The sequence below is a fragment of the Ranitomeya variabilis genome, chromosome 5 (assembly GCF_051348905.1).
Source record: "Ranitomeya variabilis isolate aRanVar5 chromosome 5, aRanVar5.hap1, whole genome shotgun sequence".
Taxonomy (NCBI): Eukaryota; Metazoa; Chordata; class Amphibia; order Anura; family Dendrobatidae; genus Ranitomeya; species Ranitomeya variabilis.
This window is the reverse complement of record NC_135236.1, coordinates 363,508,792-363,527,678: the sequence shown is the minus strand read 5'-3', so window position 1 is coordinate 363,527,678 and position 18,887 is coordinate 363,508,792. Positions and strand designations below refer to the sequence as shown.

The 18,887-nt window shown below is 41.1% G+C and overlaps 1 protein-coding gene across 2 annotated transcripts in view; it reads right to left on the bottom strand.

Annotated features, from left to right (window-relative positions):
- The window catches only part of LOC143776020 (protein kinase C delta type-like), a 31,297-nt gene extending 22,498 nt beyond the window's left edge, over nt 1–8,799 (bottom strand). For both annotated transcript variants that reach the window (XM_077264901.1, XM_077264902.1), the window contains exon 1: nt 8,312–8,799. In XM_077264901.1, the coding sequence (XP_077121016.1) occupies nt 8,312–8,747 (436 nt within the window). In that variant the 5' untranslated portion in view covers nt 8,748–8,799. The remainder of the gene's footprint in view (nt 1–8,311) is intronic.
- Nucleotides 8,800–18,887: the final 10,088 nt, after the last annotated feature.

The following is an 18,887-nucleotide window of genomic DNA, read 5'->3' as shown; positions in this document are numbered from 1 at the left end:
CCATATATGCCCTTTAATCCTGCCTCTATATATGCCCTCTCATACTGCCCCATATATGTCGTCTTATCCTGCCCCATACATGTCCTCTCATCCTGTCCCCATATATGTCCTCTCATCCTGCCCCATATATGTCCTCTTATCCTGCCCCATATTTGTCCTCGCATCCTGTCCCCATATATGTCCTCTCATCCTGCCTCCATATATGTCCTCTCATCCTGTCCCCATATATGTCCTCTTATCCTGCCCCATATTTGTCCTCGCATCCTGTCCCCATATATGTCCTCTCATCCTGCCTCCATATATGACCTCTCATCCTGTCCCCATATGTGTCCTCTCATCCTGCCCCCATATATGTCCTCTCATCCTGCCCCATATATGTCCTCTTATCCTGCCCCATATTTGTCCTCGCATCCTGTCCCCATATATGTCCTCTCATCCTGTCCCCATATATGTCCTCTCATCCTGTCCCCATATATGACCTCTCATCCTGCCCCATATATGCCCTTTCATCCTGCCTCTATACAGTATATGACCTCTCATCCTACCTCTATATATGTCCTTTTTTTACTGCCGCCATATTTGTCCTACCATCCTGCCTCTATTTACAGTATGTCCTCTTATCCTGCCCCCATATATGTCCTCTCATCCTGCCTCTATATACAGTATGTCCTCTTATCCTGTCCCCATACATGTCCTCATCCTGCCCCCATATTTGTCCTCTCATCCTGCCCCCATATATTGTATGTCCTTTCATCCTGTCCCCATACATGTCCTCTCATCCTGCCTCTATATACAGTATGTCCTCTCATCCTGCCCCCATATTTGTCCTCTCATCCTGCCCCCATATATTGTATGTCCTTTCATCCTTTCCCCATATATGTCCTCTCATCCTGCCCCCATATTTGTACTCTCATCCTGCCCCCATATATGACCTCTCATCCTGTCCCCATATGTCCTCTCATCCTGCCCCCATATATGACCTCTCATCCTGCCTCTATATATGTCCTCTCATACTGCCCCATATATGTCGTCTTATCCTGCCCCATATTTGTCCTCTCATCCTGTCCCCATATATGTCCTCTCATCCTGCCCCATATATGTCCTCTTATCCTGCCCCATATTTGTCCTCTCATCCTGTCCCCATATATTGTATGTCCTTTCATCCTTTCCCCATATATGTCCTCTCATCCTGCCCCCATATTTGTCCTCTCATCCTGCCCCCATATATTGTATGTCCTTTCATCCTTTCCCCATATATGTCCTCTCATCCTGCCCCCATATTTGTACTCTCATCCTGCCCCCATATATGTCCTCTAAATCTGCCCCATATATGTCCTCTTATTATACGCCAGTAAGGGCAGTAATTCCCTAATGGTGGCCCTGAAAGCATGCACATAGCTTTACAGTAGCACTGTCTACTTTGCCCATAACAACCAATCAGAGATCAGATCAGCTTTAATTTTACCAAAGCAGTTTGAGAAATGAAAGCTGATCTCTGGTTGGTTGCTATGGGCAACAAAGACAAGCAGTTGAACAGTTTGATAAATGAGGGTCTGAGACTTTGCATTACACATCAGGGTCAGCAGCCCTATGTCACTGATCTACCACTGCTGTCAGGAGATGGGAGCAAGGACCACTGATGAGAATCCAGCAAGATGGGGAATGTGGTCTGCATGACAGGAACCATAGAAGAGCTCAGTATGGCAGATAAGGTGGACATGGCACATCCGCTACACCAGGTGCACACCAGGTATACACAAGAATCTCTAAATGTACGGTGTATGGTGCTGAGAAGCCACTGCAATGCTCATGAAATAATCATCCTAGAGAAGGACAATCCATTACAAGTACCACTTGGGTTATTATTATTTATTATTATAGCGCCATTTACTCCATGGCTCTTTACATGTGAGAAGGGGTGTACATAATGAAATAATAAGCACGATAATCATGAATAATACTAGTCACGACTGGTACAGGAGGAGAGAGGACCCTGCCACGAGGGCTCACAGTCTACAGGGGATGGGTGAGGATAGAGTAGGCCAGGGTAGAGCAGGTCATGCAGCGGTATGGTGGAACCAGGGCCACTGTGGGCTTGCTGGAAGAGGAGCGTCTTCAGGTTCCTTTTGAAGGTTTCCACAGTAGGCGAGAGTCTGATATGTTGCGGTAGAGTAGGGAGGAGGCACAGGAGAAACCTTGTATGTGATTGTGGGAAGAGGAGATGAGAGGGGAGTAGAGAAGGAACTAGCCACATTCTAACATTTGCACAAATTTGGCAACTTTTTGGACTCTTTTCTGCAATGAAAGTAATGTAAGAGATTGCTAATACTTGTCAACCTGAGAATGAGATCTGAAATGCTACAGTGCCCCAGATAAAGTGAAAACACTTAATATTTGCCAAAAGACTCAGTGCCAACATTGTTGGAATGGCACCATTCCAGGGGGTATGTGCTTTTTATTTTATTTCAGGCACTGCTGCATTTAAAGGGGCTATGCCACCAAGGTTTTGACACCTAATCTGAGGTATAATATATATAGATATATAGATATATAATATATAAAGAGAAATGTGTCGCTTATTGGGCGGCTTGCTGTAGTTTTGATAAAATCACAGTTTTATCAGCAGGGGATTATCACTAGAGGACTGCTAACAGTTAGTCATCCATATCCATGAGCTCTGTGTGACCCCACTGCAGCGCCCCCTCCACCGCCGCAGGGCCGAGGGGTACCCGGTACCGGGCCTCTGAGTCTCTGCTTCTGGGGTTGTCACGGCGGCTAGGCCCCGGTCCGTGACCCTGCCGTGGGGGGCGCACAGTAAAATGCAAGGTGTGGGTGTTGGTAGTAATGATAGCGATGTAGCGGTGCAGTTGTGGGGGTGCAGGTCGCAGTAAATAACAAGGACACCAGGTTGCAGTCTCTTTACCTCTTTACTGGAGATCTCTGAGTCCTCAGTCCAGAACACGGTTCACCAGGCTACGCAAGTCCAGCCGGTCCAATGGCACCTCCAGAGTCCTCCTCTCAGGTGGAGATCTGTGCCTTCCTTCTAGCGCTATGTGTTGTAGTCCTTCCCTGCTGTGCTCACGGAAAGTGACCCCACAACGGTTGTGCCTGTTTCTTAAGTTCCCTCACAACTCGATTTGATGTTCCTCTGTAATCCACCCCTTCCCTGTATTCAGGTTGGAATGGCACCCGTTTGTCAGGTAGGCCTGGAGTTCTTCCGGGACCCTAGAGACGCCCCTCTCCCGCAATTGCCCCCCAAGACTTCATAGGTGATATGTGGTAGACAGCCCGCCTGAGACCGACTGTCCTGCCGCTGTTTGGAGTATGGCTTGAAGCTGTATTCTAATCCACTCCCTCGGCGTTCCGGCCACCGGTATTGCGCCTCAGCAGGGTGCTGCCTCTTTCAACAAAACCCCTGCTGGTATTCTCCTTCTGCTTGATCTCGTTTCTCACTCAGCACAATCTGCCTCGCTTCTAGTCCTTTCTTGGGCACCGCCGCTAAGCTGAGCAGGCACGGTCCCGTTACGTTCTCTCAATGCCAAGCCTCTGCCAGGATCCCACCCCTGGCAGAGACCCTACAGTCTCTCCCTTCACAACACCCCCTGCCACAGGGTGTTGCTCTGTTCAATCCCGTCAGCGTTCTCACTAACTTCCTGCCTGACCCCCAGTTTACCCACTATGGTGGGGAGTGGCCTAATGAATAGCACCCTTAGCTCCCCCCGGAGGCCCTGCTGTGAAACATATTGGTGTCTGTGATACCTGATTGGAGGAACTCCTTCAGTGCCATCGAACGTACCATGGCTCCCCTTAGTGGCAGAGCCACAGTACTGCAACGACCAGAACTCTGGGGCGCTGCACTCCCCCCTGGTTAAACACAGTACTCCGGGACTGGGAAGAAAAACAACAATACAGATTAGTAAACAGACATACAATTTTGTTGAGTGCAAAACAATAAGTATACTTGAACAGGCTTCCCTTTATGGGAGGTGAGGACACTTTTAACGTTACAAACATAGTCAACATTATAAATTACAGGCTATACATAACTCCTGTTACCCAACCGGGTATTCTACTTAGTGCAAATTCTGGAACAATAAATTAACATTGCCTTAAGAAACATACACTCTTAGTTTACCAAAGGCCTTCCTATAATCACATTACAGGGTAGGGTAACTTCACATTCTCCTACTTTGAACCTGCAGGACCGCCTGTCCCTATGGCACCAGACCTACTGCCTCTCCTTTCTTTTACAGGACCGCCCCGTTCAGCCAGGGCCTACTGCCTTTCGCTACTATACATAGTATAGACATAACATTCCTTTCGTTTAAAGAACTCTGAGCCAGCTCTACTCGGCTCCTTTAAGGACTCACTCTCTAACCCCTACGGGTTCGCTTTCTGTCCTTAGTAACAAAGTAACTTTCTATGGGGACGCAGGGTTTACCTTCTATCCTCACCTTCATCATTACTTCTTTACTTTCAACTACGCAGATCTCTACTTCTACCCCTGCGGGCTCTCTGCATCTTTTCCTTTCACAAAACATTATTTTCAGATTTCACAATTCAAACAATTTAAACACATATAACTTTTCATGTAAAACAGTTACATTCTTTCTCAAAGCATCATCATATTACCGTTCTAAAACAGTATCGCTTTCAAGTTCAATTCCACGCATCCCCTTTAAGAGGGGACCAAGCCTTTCTGAGGTAGCTCGTCTTCTCAGCCTACCAGTCCACGCAAAGGCTCCGGAATGGCATCTTCGCAAAGTGTCTTTTAACTAAAACCAGTAGGAGGCACCCTTAAGAAGGTGCAACTATTTACAAGGAAGTCCGAATCATGCACAGTCCATGATTACTGCAGTTTGTGTGAAACTTCTGGAAAACAACAATAGTGACCCCGGGTCAACAAAGGGGTCACCTTTTAAAGTTTACCCTGGACGGGTTTAGCAACAAACAATCAGGAACAGTTAAAGGAAAACTATTTACATTTTTATAAAGCAATAAAATCTTACTCTTCTTTCAGAAGTTTCCATGAGGCGCCACCTGGCGGGCGGACCCCTGTAATTCAGGTTTCAGGTCCACCCCCGCGGCCAGATACACCCCATGGGTTCGGGTCTGTTGCACGACCAGGTCGTGCGCGGCGATAAAGGTCTGTGTCCCCACTTCCCTCTGTGCCGGTGCATCAGGGACATTGATCACCCGAAAAGGAACCTCTTTAGCCACTACGGTGGTTACGGCGATCGGGCGGCTGATCGCAAGTTCTGTGGTCGGGCAGGTGGGGGCGACCAGGGTGGTTACAGGTCGATCACACGGTGGCACTTTGGCTACAGGGGCTGGTTTCTCTTTCTTGTAGACGTTCAGGGCGAACCACCCCTTTTCCCCAAAATGCCGGGTGTAAGTAACACTGTCCCCCGGATAGAGGTCTCGATCGGGGTGACCCTCTCTAAGGTGTGACTCGACATCCCGTCGGTTAACAAAGACCTCCGCATATAGCCCCGGCTCTTTGATGAAACCCCAGCCTCCTTGGAGTTTAAAGGTGGTGACGATGCCCTGCCTGCGCGGGGCCTGGTGAGTGGTGGGGTCCTTACGGGCCCGGTCCTTGACCGCCAAATCTTTTTGATGGTAGGCCTCCCGTCTAGCCTGATGTGTCTTCTCCTCCTCCCGCCACCGTTGTTCTAGCTGGATCTGGTACTCTTCCCAGCTTAGGCCCTGTACCATTTCTCCCTTCTGGGTTTCCACCCCGGGGAACCCCATAAGATTGGATCCAGGGTTCACCCAGCGACACACCGTGCGCTCCGCACTAACCTCACACGGTAAGGGGGTAGGAGTGATTGGGGCTCGCATACGATGTTCCATGCCCGTGGCTTCCTCCCAGGGTAACAGACGCTGAAGTCTATGGGTTCCCGGGAGAGGTGGTGCTGCTACGGGGCCCACTAACACACCCTCGGCTGGCGGGGCAGGATCGGCGGACTCACCCACTGGTACGGATCCACTTTCCGCGACAGGTCCCGCTGGTCCTTCCAGTGAGAGCTCCGATGTCCGAAAACCCTCTGCCGGCACCACCGGGTGCAGGGCCTGGATCTTCACGTTCAGTTGGAGGAGCTGGTTATATAAGTCCTCCATCTCGGCTCTCAAGAATCTGGTGTTATCCACGGAAGACAGGCTGCTGGGCTCATCCGGGTAGTCAGGGGAGGCTTCTACTTCAACCCCGCTGTCGGGTTCGGAGCTGCAGGCCATAGCGTCCTCCACGTGGGTCGCTTCCTGGTCTTTTTCCCGCTCTCTCCTTCGTGAGCAGTTTCGTTTTCTCTGCCTCCGCCCCCCATTAAGGATTAGGAGGCGGATCTCTGCTGCTGACGGACACGTCCTCACCGTGCAGAAATACTTAGACTGGGCGGCCATTATTCTTCGCACTCTCCAGCTTGTCTACGCCCACTCCACGCCCCTCTTCTCTTCCTGCGCTCTCCTCAGCGCTGCAATGGCGGCGAATTTTGGCGGCAAATAGCACAACACACAGTCCTCTCAATAAAGTACAGTTCAAGCACAGTAAATCACAGTCTCTAGGCACACATGACCTGATTCTTCAGGCTTAAGTAGATCCTGTTCGTGACGCCAAGTTCTGCAGCGCCCCCTCCACCGCCGCAGGGCCGAGGGGTACCCGGTACCGGGCCTCTGAGTCTCTGCTTCTGGGGTTGTCACGGCGGCTAGGCCCCGGTCCGTGACCCTGCCGTGGGGGGCGCACAGTAAAATGCAAGGTGTGGGTGTTGGTAGTAATGATAGCGATGTAGCGGTGCAGTTGTGGGGGTGCAGGTCGCAGTAAATAACAAGGACACCAGGTTGCAGTCTCTTTACCTCTTTACTGGAGATCTCTGAGTCCTCAGTCCAGAACACGGTTCACCAGGCTACGCAAGTCCAGCCGGTCCAATGGCACCTCCAGAGTCCTCCTCTCAGGTGGAGATCTGTGCCTTCCTTCTAGCGCTATGTGTTGTAGTCCTTCCCTGCTGTGCTCACGGAAAGTGACCCCACAACGGTTGTGCCTGTTTCTTAAGTTCCCTCACAACTCGATTTGATGTTCCTCTGTAATCCACCCCTTCCCTGTATTCAGGTTGGAATGGCACCCGTTTGTCAGGTAGGCCTGGAGTTCTTCCGGGACCCTAGAGACGCCCCTCTCCCGCAATTGCCCCCCAAGACTTCATAGGTGATATGTGGTAGACAGCCCGCCTGAGACCGACTGTCCTGCCGCTGTTTGGAGTATGGCTTGAAGCTGTATTCTAATCCACTCCCTCGGCGTTCCGGCCACCGGTATTGCGCCTCAGCAGGGTGCTGCCTCTTTCAACAAAACCCCTGCTGGTATTCTCCTTCTGCTTGATCTCGTTTCTCACTCAGCACAATCTGCCTCGCTTCTAGTCCTTTCTTGGGCACCGCCGCTAAGCTGAGCAGGCACGGTCCCGTTACGTTCTCTCAATGCCAAGCCTCTGCCAGGATCCCACCCCTGGCAGAGACCCTACAGTCTCTCCCTTCACAACACCCCCTGCCACAGGGTGTTGCTCTGTTCAATCCCGTCAGCGTTCTCACTAACTTCCTGCCTGACCCCCAGTTTACCCACTATGGTGGGGAGTGGCCTAATGAATAGCACCCTTAGCTCCCCCCGGAGGCCCTGCTGTGAAACATATTGGTGTCTGTGATACCTGATTGGAGGAACTCCTTCAGTGCCATCGAACGTACCATGGCTCCCCTTAGTGGCAGAGCCACAGTACTGCAACGACCAGAACTCTGGGGCGCTGCACCACCCCCACCACTGATTGGCAACTTTCTGCTTATGCACAGGGTTCAGACACAGAAAGCTGCCAATCAGTGTTGTTAGCAGGATTATACAGAGCTCAGCATTCAGAGAACTGGTAAATCTTTTGCAGATAAAACTGTGATTTTATCAAAATTATACCATGTAGCCCAATGAGTAGTACATCATTGGTATAAGGGTCTCTGCTCCTATATCATGTTGCTCTCAGATAGGGTATCAAAAAGCTGCTGTCAGATTCCCTTTAAAAAGGTGACAGCATTTTCCATGTCTTGTGATAAGTCTCAGCAGAACTGAACCTATACATTACACAGTGATAAGAACATTTTGTCATGAATTGAGAACAGATAACGCTGACCACTTTATAGTGCTAAACTTCCTACAACCCCTATATACATCTGCTATAATATAAAATTGGTTTTGGTAATCATTTTGCTGACTTTATCCCTGGATTACATGTGGAGTTATAAGACGTACAATAATGTTCCCTATAATTATTAGTTACATTTCTCTACTTACCTGAGCCTCCCGGGTCATCTTTCTTCTGACTAATAGTCTTGATGATTGGTGTCTTTACTTCCTCTGAACAGTCCAAGCTGATTCTTCTGTTCTTTGGTCCTTTACTCTGGACAAGGACATCTTTATCCATTTGGTCCATCTCTGGCATCTTCCGTCCTGAGTCTGGTCTCTTCCTCTTTTTTCCCTTTCTTTTGGGCTTTTTGATTGAAGACTTATCATCTGATGACTCCAAGTGTCTTTTGTTCTTGAGTCCTTCACTCTGGGCAATGACGTTTTCATCCTCTCGCTCCATCTCTGGGGAGGCAGACGTCTTCTGTCCTGAGTCTAGTATTTTACTCCTTTTGGGTTTATTTATTGAAGACTTCTCATCAGCCGATGAGTCCATGTGTCTTCTTTTCCTCACTCTCTTCCTCCCTACAATCTCCTCTTCCTCCATATTAGCGCTTTGCTCACAGTTCACAGATAGCTTCTTCACTGTCACTAGTCAACTCCACTCCAACTGTCACTTTCCTCAACTGTCAACTGTGCGCACGGGCACCTGGATGGCACTGGTCATGTGATCAGTAACTGACCAATAGGATTCCAAGGTGTATGCTACAGTATAAGTATTGAAATGTATCCATTTGATATAAGGGTTGTAATGAAATTAAATCTGTTTCTATTCTGTTTTTAGCTAGTTGAATTAAATTTATCTTTTCCTTTTTCCATCACTTCAGTATTATCTCATAGATAATTTTAGGATTTTAGGGCCCATTTTAACAATATGCTATATTATTTATTCACACGGAAATCAATAAACTATATACCTGACCATTGTACTTACTGAGGAACAGTTAAGAGCTCTACATTATTTGCATCGAGTGGTTGCGAACAAAGCAAGCGAGATGAGTTTCTCAACCACTGCTGTACTCATCATAAGCAGCGTCTGAAATGACAAAGCTAAGCATAATAATGTTTGTTTTGATTGCTGCCTATGCAGAGCACAAAAGTCTATGACAGACTCATTTCAACTTCAGTGCTATGTATAAGCAGTGACCAAAATGACAGAAAGTGAGGAGCTAAATATTAAAGAGAGCTCTAATCATGTGCAGTGCATGTAACCATTGTTCACTCATTCTCTACTCTTTTCCTGTTGTCTGACTCTCTATGTAGAGTGAAGTACTCGACATGAGTTTGTTATAGGCTGTTGTGCTCTGATTAGGCAGCGACTTATAAGATAACGCGCACTTCATTATGCTAAGCATTGTAATTTTGATCTTTGCTTATGTAGAGTGCAGCAGCCACTGGCAAACTCATCTCCCCTTCTGCTCTCTGCATAAGTAGCATTGGGTGGGCATTCGCTTTGCCGCTCAATACTGTCTTCATTTATTTCTTTGAACTGCTTTTATAGTTTTACATTTTTTCAAACTCGAACTAGTGTTACAAGTAAGACAAGGGACTGGTTTAGAATTAGGCTTATGGTTAGGGCTAGGGCTAGGTTTAGGGCTGGGGTTAGAGACCTTATTGGGAATAGGGTTAAGGATAGGATTAGGATTATGGTTAAAGTTATTAATAGGGCTAAGGTAATAAAATTGTTACATAAAAAAACGTAATAAGAAAATACAAAGCAAACAAATAAAATAATATATAAAGTTTGATATCTTTAAAATTTGAGATTTGATTACAGCAAAAAGCAGAAAAAATGAAGAGATGAAATTGCAAAGTAAAACTACATCAGTATTTTCCTTAAATTACAATATATGTGCAATATTGGGCTTTTGGAAAGGACTCAGGCAGTGCTAATGGTTCACGAGATAGGGGGGCACATACTTCTCTTGTCCTAGGTGCTTGTTACCCACCCTGTGATAGTGTTCCTCAGCATAGTGCACAGCAACCAGCAAGTTTCCTTATTTAACTTTTTTTTTCTGCATTTTTTTAATCTGTGGCCTAAAAGGCAACAGGTAAATATTAATGCACTACAAGCCTCAGGATTTTTTTATGGTGTCACAGCTCTCTTTAGGTGTTTTTTGACAAGCCCTAAATGTGGCGTTTCTTTCATGTGTTTTCCCATAAGTTTCTTTGTAGGACATAAAAAGGCATAAAACAAGACCCAAACATATCTGAATTAAATAAAATAAAATCTGGAAAAAGCTTATAATAATAAGCATGAAAACAATGGGGTTTCTTACAAGCAAAAAAGATCCACAAAAAAAAAACAGTGTGAAAAGAGTTTACTGGAGGTCTTTATAAACGAGGTCTGCATGCTCTTAAAGAGGTTGTCTGACCTTGTCTTGCTTGCTGGGGAGATTGTGCTCTTGCTTAAAGGGGTTGTTCTCTACTAGGACAACCCCTTCTCAATCTGAATGAATGCCCATGTTAAAATAAAAACTCCACTCCCGTGCCAGTGCCGTTCCAGTAGTGTCACGACTAATCAGCTTTTATTTTTTAAATTGCACTGAGAAAGTGAAAGCTGCTCTGTTAATGGCTTTTATGGGCAGTTGTGGGATTCATTGGGTTTTGCAGGCCGTGTCTGTGAAATTCAACTGAAATCCTTATATACAAGTCATTATATACAAAAGAATATTTCCTAACCTTTTTTCCTGTAAAATTAATTTTATCTTAGATTTGGTATGTTTTATTGTCAGGGTATGTGCACACGTCAGGATTTCTTGCAGAAATTTTCCTGACGAAAAACCGGACATTTCTGCCAGAAATCCGTTTTTGACGCGTTTTTTGTGCGGTTTTTTTTTGCGTTTTTTACAAATGCATAGAACAGCGGGAAAAACGCGGAAAATCCGCAAAATTAATGAACATGCTGCTTTTTTTTTTACCGCGATGCGTTTTTTTTCACGGCAAAACTCACCATGTGCACAAAACATGCAGAATGCATTCTAAATGATAGGATGCATAATGTATGCATTTTTAATGAGTTTTTATAGCGTTTTTATCGCGAAAAAATGCAAAAGAACCTGAACGTGTGCACATACCCTCAGTCTGTAAAAGTGGAGTAATACTCTGGCGACATTGTTCCCAGTGGCGACCTGAGAGTCAGTGATGTGTCCAGGCATCTCCCCCCTGATCTTAACATTCCTTTTCAGCCCTGTTTCCATCCAGTTCAGAGACTTACCTGTCCCACTCCAGACCTCCTGCTAGGGTCCGCTGGAGAAATGCTTGCCTTTCCCATTGACTTCCATTATGCTCATTATTGGAGTCACGCCTGTCCGAGCGTCTGACCTGCTCAATTCGAGTAATGAGCACTCAAGCATTTTAGTACTCACCCATCACTACTCATTAGTTTTTGCCCTCTCCATCTCTTGACAAATATTCACAAAGTGAGATCTCAAAATGCACAATGTAATGTGAAAATGTAAAACACTTCGCACATATTTCATGTTCATTCCCCATCGATCAAGGAATATAGTATACACCTGTTTATATGGGATATGTGTTCATTCTCCTATTCTCTAGATATATTTCATGTTCATTCCCCACCTATGAAGCTCAGGGAATATAATATACACCTGTATATATGGGATATGTGTTCATTCCCCTATTATCTACATATATTTCATGTCCATTCTCCACCTATGAAGCTCAGGGAATGTAATATACACCTGTATATATGGGATATGTGTTCATTCTCCTATTCTCTAGATATATTTCATGTCCATTCTCCACCTATGTAGCACAGGGAATGTAATATACACCTGTATATATGGGATATGTGTTCATTCCTCTATTATCTACATATATTTCATGTTCATTCTCCACCTATGAAGCACAGGGAATGTAATATACACCTGTATATATGGGGTATGTGTTCATTCCCCTATTATCTACATATATTTCATGTTCATTCTCCACCTATGAAGCTCAGGGAATATAATATACACCTGTATATATGGGATATGTGTTCATTCCCCTATTATCTACATATATTTCATGTTCATTCTCCACCTATGAAGCTCAGGGAATATAATATACACCTGTATATATGGGATATGTGTTCATTCCCCTAATATCTACATATATTTCATGTTCATTCTACACCTATGAAGCTCAGGGAATATAATATACACCTGTTTATATGGGATATGTGTTCATTCCTCTATTATCTACATATATTTCATGTTCATTCCCCACCTATCAGGCACAGGGAATATGCTATACACCTGTTTATATGGGATATGTGTTCATTCCTCAATTATCTACATATATTTCATGTCCATTCTCCACCTATGAAGCACAGGGAATGTAATATACACCTGTATATATGGGATATGTGTTCATTCCTCTATTATCTACATATATTTCATGTCCATTCTCCACCTATGAAGCTCAGGGAATATAATATACACCTGAATATATGGGATATGTGTTCATTCCCCTATTATCTACATATATTTCATGTCCATTCTCCACCTATGAAGCTCAGGGAATATAATATACACCTGAATATATGGGATATGTGTTCATTCCCCTATTATCTACATATATTTCATGTCCATTCTCCACCTATGTGTTAAATATTAATTAATTGACTTATTCTTGGTCTTGATGCAGTATAGAGCATATTGTTTCATGCTGACGTTACAAAAGCTATTTATGTATATAGGAGCTCAGAGCATAAGTCCACTCCATATACAGGGAACACGTGATCCGTAGTAAAGAGATATAAGTGTCTCTTAGGAGGGTGTGGGGGTCTTTTGTCACGTGGGACTGTCACCTCCCATCTTCACCTCATTCTCTCCATGGATGTCTGACGAGGAAGCAACAGCTGGTAGCTGCAGCCATGATGACCTTCAAACTTCAGACACACAGACCGATGGCTTCCATTCAGGACTTGGGAAAGAGGGGTAACTAATGCTGATCTCTACACATGGACAATCCGTTCGTAACTATTTTCATCTGTTTTATGTTTTTGCTGCAAAGTGATTTTTCTATGGACAATCAATAAACCACTATACTTTTCATGTGAATATGACGACATTTTTCTTTTAAGAATAACGCACCTGGTTAAGTCCTGATTTAAATGAATGTGCAGATTAGGTATATTTAACATTGCCGAAGCCAGCCAGTTTTGATTTTTGTGCTATTTTTTCGTGAATTTCCTTCATTTTTGCACACGGGGGGAAGACAGAAGAGTTTGCAAGATTTTGTGCAACTATTCAGAAATTTCACTTCAAAACTTCAAGTCACAAAGATCTCACAAGAAGAACCTACGAATTACGGAGACTTTAACGGGTGTTAGTTGAATTGACAAGTAGTAGGAGTACTACAAGTGCCAGACGTGTTGAAAATAGACGTGCTAAAAATAGCCGTGGTCAAGTGAAGTTTGGAGCCCAGCAAAAGAACTACAAGCTGAGATTTCAAGGTAAGAACAATGGATTTGATTGATTCATATGCTAAATCAAGTCAGATAGAATTTGTAAGTTTGTATAGATCTAGTGTAGAAATATTTTGGTTCTCGTTATATGCGGAATGTAGAATCGCGAATTTGAAGTTAGATTCTAAGCTAGTATCTAGGAAAAAAGAAAAAGAGCAACTGAAAAATATATTACATATGGTTAATGTGTTTCATGAGTTTGTTACAGAGAAGTCCAAAAAAGATTGTGTAGAAAGAATTTCTAAGGAAAAGGAAATTAATGATGTCCCCAAAATTGAGTGTAAAGTAAAGAGTGAGGAAGATGAAGAGGTGACGCATGTGTCTGTTATGACCACTCAAGGTTACCTTGACTTTGTGCCTCATGATGAAAAACAAGATGGAGGACACGTAGGAGACATGACAACTGACAAAGATGATATACAAGAAACAGATGTGGGAGGGCCACTAAAAATAGAAGACGGCTCAGAGGCCCAACTCCAAACTAAATCTAGAAAGACCTTGTTAAAATTATGTAAAATCATTCCTGCATATGATGACAAAATCGATGTGTGCAGAAATTCAGAGATATTTGAAAGTTTTGCCGATAAGTATGATCTGACTAATCAGGAGAAAAATAAATTATTTAAAATTTGGCTACCAGTAAGTTTCTCCAGGAAATTCTCACTAAAAATGCAGAATGAAGAATTCCATGAAGAAATGACTGATGTAGAAAGATTAAAAATTTTGATATTTTGTGGACTAAATGAAAATTATCCAGATCTTGATATTCTTCTAAAATTGAGGATTGGCCGGAAAGAATGTACTTTTACATTCATGTCCATTTTTGAAAGGGTTTACAGGATGATCAGTACTAATTCCAGTAAAAAATCAATGATAAATTGTTTTGTGAACAAATTTCGATTCCTAAATCCTGTATCTCGTGATATTGCTTCACAAAAAGGTTCTTTATATGAATGTGCACAGTCCATTGAATTCTTTAGAAAACATGAGAATCTTGAAAGGAAAACAAATCATACTAAGGTTTTTAAACCAAGCAGAATTATATCTTATCAGAAGCCAAAATCAAAATCTCCAAAACTGACCCAGAATCACATCTATGAAGAACGAAGAAAATTACATATTTGCTACAAACCCTATGAGTCTTCCACTGAAGCTGCACTGAAAGGGTTAAAAGCTGCAGGGTCAGATCTGTCTGTAAAAATGGCAGAAATTGACAGACAGAAACAAGTGGTGAGTATCCCCGGGCCTGCTCAACTGAACACTCCATTATCTCAGTTCATAAGTTTAAAGATGATTTTATTAAATAGTGCTGTCCAACAAATTATCAACAGAGAGGTAAATTTTGGGTTAGGAATTGGCTAAAAAAATGTAATCAATTATATATGATGTGTAGAGGAGTTATACAATGTATTATTTATTAATATGTATATATTTTATACAATATATTTCTGCGTATATATATATATATATATATATATATATATATATTAATATAGTATACAGTAAATACTGTAGCATATTTGTATAAGTACTGACTATATTAACTGTATATATATGTATAGTGAAATAATTAGAATTTATTCCAGTAATACTTAGAATTACATTAATTACATATATTAAATATATACATATGTATAACATTTAAATTATTTTGTTTTTGAATAAATATGAAATTAACCTTTATCTTTTATTCTTCCTTAGAGCTTTCATTTCAAAACAGGAATTGAACAAAAAAACCTTCTTTCATGAATTTATGTTTTATTTACACAGGAAGCTATAATAACTGCATGATTGTATATATTTAACACTTAAAAAAATAATACATAACTAATAAACTAAAAACTTGTTTTTTTCCTTTGCATGGAAATAATGTAGTTTTTCTCCTTCATTGCATGGGATGACAGGTCACTCTCTTGTTTCAACTTAAAGCTGTAAAAAGAAACTTTAGAAGCTCCTCAGCTTTTGCATTCAAACGGATTCAGTTGCAGACTTGTACTAAATATAACTGTACAACAAATGCACCCATTTCATATGGAAGAGACCTATCTATAGGTTAGAACATAGTGTTAAGTTAGATAGTGTTAGAGAATAATATTTGGGAAATATTCAAATTAATATTAGAATACTAAATTTAATAATTTACAAATGCGCATTGATTGATAATTAGGACACAATATTTTGGGTTAATATACATGTTGTTTATATGTAATATATGTAGTGTCAACTTATATGTGAGTCATAGTTTGAGTGACATATGACAGATGAGAAACTGCTAAGTGCATTCAACGTAAGAATGAAGTGTAACGAAAGGAGCGTGGAGCGTGGAATGTACAGTATGTAAGAGGCCTCATGATTTATGGTATGTTGAGAAAAAAAAAAAACCTTGTATGTATGAAAATAAGAGTCAGTTAAATTGCAAATGTTAAGATATATTGAAAAATTATTTACTCAACATATATTTACATATATTTCTTTAATTATTTCTTGATTTAGTTAATAGTGAATAAGTGCAATCACACATCAATATGGTTTATCAAGTCTACATTTAGAATAATTTTCCCAAATTATAATTTTTTTTATATTCAGTGTTTTTTTTTATTACATAAATGGATACCCATTTTCAAACAAATATATGGCACAAGCTGATCTGATGGTTCTAAAATTAATTATTTTAATTTGGTTTTTACAAATTAATTTTTTTCATAAAATAATATTTTTTGATATTAAGGGAGAAATGTGTTTTTGATACAGATTACATCATCACATTTCATCAATACCTCTTTTTCACACATTTTAATAAAAAAGAAATATTAATAAGGTATTATTGGGTACAATACAATAAGTATTATAAAAGTCATTTTTTTCCTCTAATGAAGGTTATTATATGCAAAGTTGCATAATTTCAATATTTTGGTAATCCAAGATTATGACAACATCTAGATAATGGAAATATTAAAGGGAATGTGTTATTGAGACATAACCTTTGCATTTATCATCAATATATAAAGGCCTTATTTTTATTTTTATTTTATTCTCATTTTTCACTATTTCTTATATTTATTTGTTTATCATTTTTATTTTTCATTTTTCATTTTTTCTTTAATTTTTATTCTCAATTTTTATTTTCCACTTTTCATTTTTCATTTTTTCTTCAATTTTTATTCTCCATTTTTATTTTCCACTTTTCATTTTTCATTTTTTCTTCAATTTTTATTCTCAATTTTTCATTTTTTATCTCAAAAAGAAAAATCAATATTTAATAAAGTAATGTCTAATACAAGTATATTGCTTTATCAAATATAATGATCATATTGTTTCATTATATAAGAAATGTTTCAATTCTGAGTTGAATACAACAATTCTTTCACTCATTCATTCATTCATTTATTCATATTTATATATATTCTTATTTTGGTTCATGGTTACACATTCTTACATATTATTGGTTATAGGTTATTAATAAAGTTTTAGTAATATCAGCATTTGTTACATAAAAGACACACTGACATCTATGGGTTCATAAAGAAATTACACCCATGACATAAAAATGTCCTTTTACATGAAGAATATGGTTAATAATATATTATAATTCATTATTATTGTTTTATTTTTCCAAATATGAGTTCCATATTAATATTCTCATAATAATTATATGGATATTATTGATTGCTATGGTAAGCTATGATATTATAGGTTAGGAAAATTACCAGATTTGGTATAGAATAGGGAATGAAGACTTCAATCAAGATACTAAAGTTATGTTAATAAAGACTTTTCATATTTTTATATTCAATTAAAAGTTGCAAGAAGAAAAATCCGTTATATCCAGAAGGTTCACAAGGTAACAATGCTATGATAGATAATAATAGACTGTGTCAAATACAATTCATGTCACCACTCACAACTACAGCATCCATCACTGACAAGTATGAGTACAATATCCTACCTGCCAACCACGGAGGGGACCTATCACCTATAAGACTTCCATGAAGGCTGGTGGACGGTCGGGTGATTGTCAGGACGCTACAACCCTGACATGTGCCCAGTGCACTAAAGACTGGTTATGGTGCTATATTTAGCAGGGAAGAGTCAATTTAACCCTTGCTGTGCTGACCAAAAACACCTGTTCCAAGACCACTACGGATGATATGGAGATTCCAGATGATTTCCAAGGCGAGCCAATGTAAGTCCAGGTTTTTAAAGGTGACATTGCACAGATATTAAAGCTACATCACATCTATGAACTTTGTTTTCTTATCAACATTTGAATTTATGAACTTTGATTGACACATGACACACAGTCTCTACAATATCTACATGTCATCATCTATTTCATAAGAATTATAATAAAGATTGGTTAAAAAGAACCAAGGAGAAGACATCAAAATGAAGACCAGATGACATCAGATGACATCAGACCTGAGATGCTTCAAGTAGATATAGGGAAGTATAATCACATATATTATATGAATATTGGTCACGGCTTACCATAACATGAATTTACATAAGGCTGGTTTCACACTTTCGTTTTTGTCTGCAGCGTTTTTTGCACAAAAAACGCATGCGTTTTTTTTCCCTATATTTAACATTGAAAACGCATGCGTTTTTTTGCACATGCGTTTGGTCGCGTTTTCAAACGCATGCGTTTTTTGTCTGCATGCGTTCATTTTCAAAAATGCTACCTGCAGTATTTTCTTGCGCGTTTTTTTGCCGCGAAAAAACGCATGCGTTTTTTCGCGGCAAAAAAATGCATTGCTGTCTATGTAAACGCATGCGTTTTTAAGCACATGCGTTTGTTTGCGCTAAAAACGCATGCGTTTTTATAGAAAAAAACCAGAAAACACACTGAAAAGCCACCCACCACCATCAAGGTGATAAAGGGATCCAAACCCTAACCCTAAGGGTATGTCTCCACGTTCAGGATTGCATCAGGATTTGGTCAGGATTTTCCATCAGTATTTGTAAGCCAAAATCAGGAGTGGGTGATAAATGCAGAAGTGGTGCATATGCTTCTATTATACTTTTCCTCTGATTGTTCCACTCCTGGTTTTGGCTTACAAATACTGATGGAAAATCGTGACCAAATCCTGATGCAATCCTGAACGTGGAAACATACCCTAACTCTACCCCTAACCTCACCCCTAACCGTTTAATGAACATTTTCTGACAGTCATATTGCCACGTATTTAAGTGCCACGTATCACGTATTTC